The following is a 3,213-nucleotide window of genomic DNA, read 5'->3' as shown; positions in this document are numbered from 1 at the left end:
TCACAAGCTCGATGTGGCGCATCGCGACTGCCGCATCAACTGATACCTCTACGCCACTTCCAACATTAACCTACACAACTTCTTCCAGATTGATGTCCACCATGAGTAGCACCTAGAGCCAACACGCTAACTGGATGGGCTATGTCGTCGTTGCCACTTACGAGGATGAGATCAAAATCCTCGGTCATCGCGACATAGTCAATGCATGGTGTTGGACTATCACATTCTCGAGTGGATCAATGATCTCAAGAACATTTTACTCCATCCTCGCTTCCACAACGATCTGGTCATCAGGATCGAATTTGGGTTTTTCGATCTGTACACCAAGAAAGAAAAAGCTTGCAATTTCTGTATCTACTCTGCTCGCGAACAAGTGATGTGCGAAAGTAAACTTGTTGATAGAGAATTACAGAGGCTAAGAACTTAGTAATAGGAACCAGCTCACATGGAATCCAATAAGGGTCCATAGTAGGCTCATCACAAGGCCCATAACTACATCCTTAAAGCATCATTGGTAGAAGAAACAAGAAAGTCTAATAATAATTCCATTCGATAGAGGAAAGTATTAAGTGGCCCGTTTCAAGTGACATCACGGATCGCAGACAATGCTTATAAGATTCGAGGTCGAATCATTTTTCAAAGAGGGGAGGATGATGTGGCCCAACATAATGAAGATCCATCAAGAGTACCAATTGGGCCAATCACAAGGCCCAAGTCCAAACAATTAAGACAACTCTTCATTGGTGATGTTCAAAGATGGTGGAAATCCAAGTCAAGCCCATTTGCAAAAGATGAAGAAGAACTCAAGGCTTTTTATAATTGTTTAAGTGTTGATTTTGGAGATTAAATTTAGCACAAATCAGCCTTATTATTTTTTGTCATCATTATTTTATATTGTTTGGCATTAAAGAGAAAACAAGAGTTTGTATTTAGAAAGGATTTCTTAAATCCCTTTCTAAATAGGACTATATTTACTTGCTTTCTAGATTAGGTTTAGGACTCTTGTTCCCATTTTATTTAAGATTACAATGCTGCCCTATACCTATAAATAGGGGGGGAAATGACTAAAATGTGTATTGACCAACGTGTATTTCCGAAAATGTGTATTGACTTTTTTTTGACAAAAATATGTAAACCGAAGTTGGGAATTGCGTTTTTGGGTCTGTCCCAGTAACTTTTTTTTTTTTCCAGATTTTTTTAAATCGCAAGTAGGATTTGCGACTTAGGTATTGTATACGTAAAACGCATTTCCGAAATGCGTTTTACGTATACGTATCACATACTACAAAACGCATCCGGTAAATGTGTTAAACGAATAATACGTTTAACCCATCTGCCAGATGCGTTTTGCTGCCCCCGATCCCGCCACTACACATTTTAGTCATTTTTCCGTGACGAGATCCCCAATCTTGAAGTTGAAACCACCCATGACAGCTTCAAGCTCCATGACTACATAGACACCTTCGTTGTCCTCTTCTCTCACCCTGGTATGTATTCATGCAATGTGTTTTGTTGTTTTTATGTTTTCTTGATTTTTCGGTGACTGAACTGAACTGATGGGTCTGTATATATGGTTCAAGTGAATTTACTCCGGTGTGCACCACGGAGCTGGGGATGATGGTGGCCTACGCCGACAAGTTTGCGGAGCGTGGAGTGAAGCTGCTTGGTTTGTCTTGCGATGACGTCGAGTCTCACAAGGCGTGGATCAAGGACATTGAAGCTTACACTAAAGGCCACAAGGTCGGATACCCCATCATCGTTGATACCGACAGGAAACTCATTAAGCTTCTCAACATAGTTGATCCCGACGAGAAGGACTCCGCCGGCAACCAAGTTCCTTTCAGGGCTCTCCATATCGTCCCCACCGACAAGAAGGTTTTTAGTTACTTTTTACTGTCCCTATCTTATGATCATATCGGCGACAATTTTCACGGCTTGTTTAATTTAATTTGTAGATTAAGCTGAGCTTTCTGTATCCGGCGAGCACTGGTCGGAACATGGATGAAGTGATAAGGGTGTTGGATTCGCTGAAACTTGCGGCGAAGCACAAGATTGCGACGCCGGTGAACTGGAAGCCCGGGGAGGCGGTGGTTATCTCTCCCAGCCTCTCAACCAATAAGGCCAAGAAGCAGTTCTCGCAGGGGTTCAACACCGTCGATCTCCCCTCCCACAAGGATTATCTCCGCCTTGTCACCGATGTTTAATATAACAACATATATATATATATATATATATATATATATATATATATATATATATATATATATATATATATATATATATATCACCTTTCCGATCCCCCTCCTAAATGAGACGATTAAGCTGAGAATATAAGATTGCTGCTTCGAGCTTATATAGTTTATTATGTATGTATGCATTTTCAAGCAGTGGTTGAGTCGGAATATTGCAAAAAATTTCAAGTTTATGTCTACTTTTCAACATTGATATGATTATGTGTCTCTTAATTGTCCATAATCTTCTTAGATCTTTTCAAACTAAGAGGAAAAATGACTAAAATGTGTAGTGTATTATTTGTTTAACGCATCTACCAGATGTGTTTTGCAGTATGTGATACGTATACGTAAAACGCATTTTGGAAATGCGTTTATGTATACAATACCTAAGCCGCAAATCCTACTTGCGGTTTAAGAAAATCCGGAAAAAAAAAGTTACTGGGACAGACCCAAAAACGCAATTCCCAACTTCGGTTTACATATTTTTGTCCAAAAAAAAGTCAATACACATTTTAATCATTTTTCCATAAATAGGGTACATCCATATCAGTTTTAAGAGCTTTTGATAGGCATATTTTACACTCATATTTTAGGTACATCTTTATAATAATTTCGCATTAATTATTTACTATTATATATTAATTATTCCATTTTAGAATTTAATATATAATATATAATATATAATATATAGAATATATATTACGTACTATCTAAAATATATATATATATATATATATATATTTATTTATTTATTTATTTATTTATTTATTATGTACTAGTTTACAGTTTATACATATATATGCGTTATATATATTTTTTAGTATTTATATATTTATTATTTTAGTATTAGTTTATTCCACTCCCTAATTTCTTAGCATGCAACAAAATATTGAACCTTATATTTTATTTGCTTTGTACATGGCGTGTGGCAAAGAGGAGTCGTCAACATTGTGCGAAGATTGCGGCAAGACTGAGCAAG

At 37.1% G+C, this 3,213-nt stretch overlaps 1 protein-coding gene across 1 annotated transcript; it reads left to right on the top strand.

Moving 5' to 3' along the window:
• The first annotated feature begins 205 nt into the window (after positions 1-205).
• LOC109171514 (probable 1-Cys peroxiredoxin) lies at positions 206-2,421 on the top strand. The gene is made up of 5 exons (XM_019320541.1): positions 206-373; positions 1,382-1,491; positions 1,581-1,875; positions 1,956-2,203; positions 2,276-2,421. Coding segments are annotated over exons 1-5 (822 nt in total). The 3' UTR covers positions 2,277-2,421.
• Positions 2,422-3,213: the final 792 nt, after the last annotated feature.

This window comes from Ipomoea nil, unplaced genomic scaffold (assembly GCF_001879475.1).
Source record: "Ipomoea nil cultivar Tokyo-kokei standard unplaced genomic scaffold, Asagao_1.1 scaffold0319, whole genome shotgun sequence".
Lineage (NCBI taxonomy): Eukaryota > Viridiplantae > Streptophyta > Magnoliopsida > Solanales > Convolvulaceae > Ipomoea > Ipomoea nil.
This window is presented reverse-complemented; position numbering and strand designations above follow the sequence as displayed.

Excerpts from the sequence above, each read along its gene's own strand:
- LOC109171514 (XM_019320541.1), top strand. The coding sequence starts at position 206 with ATGGTGTTGGACTATCACATTCTCGAGTGGATCAATGATCTCAAGAAC. Across the intron at positions 374-1,381 it reads TCTACTCTGCTCGCGAACAA|TCATTTTTCCGTGACGAGAT; the intron begins GTGATGTGCGAA and ends TACACATTTTAG. Across the intron at positions 1,876-1,955 it reads TCGTCCCCACCGACAAGAAG|ATTAAGCTGAGCTTTCTGTA; the intron begins GTTTTTAGTTAC and ends TTTAATTTGTAG.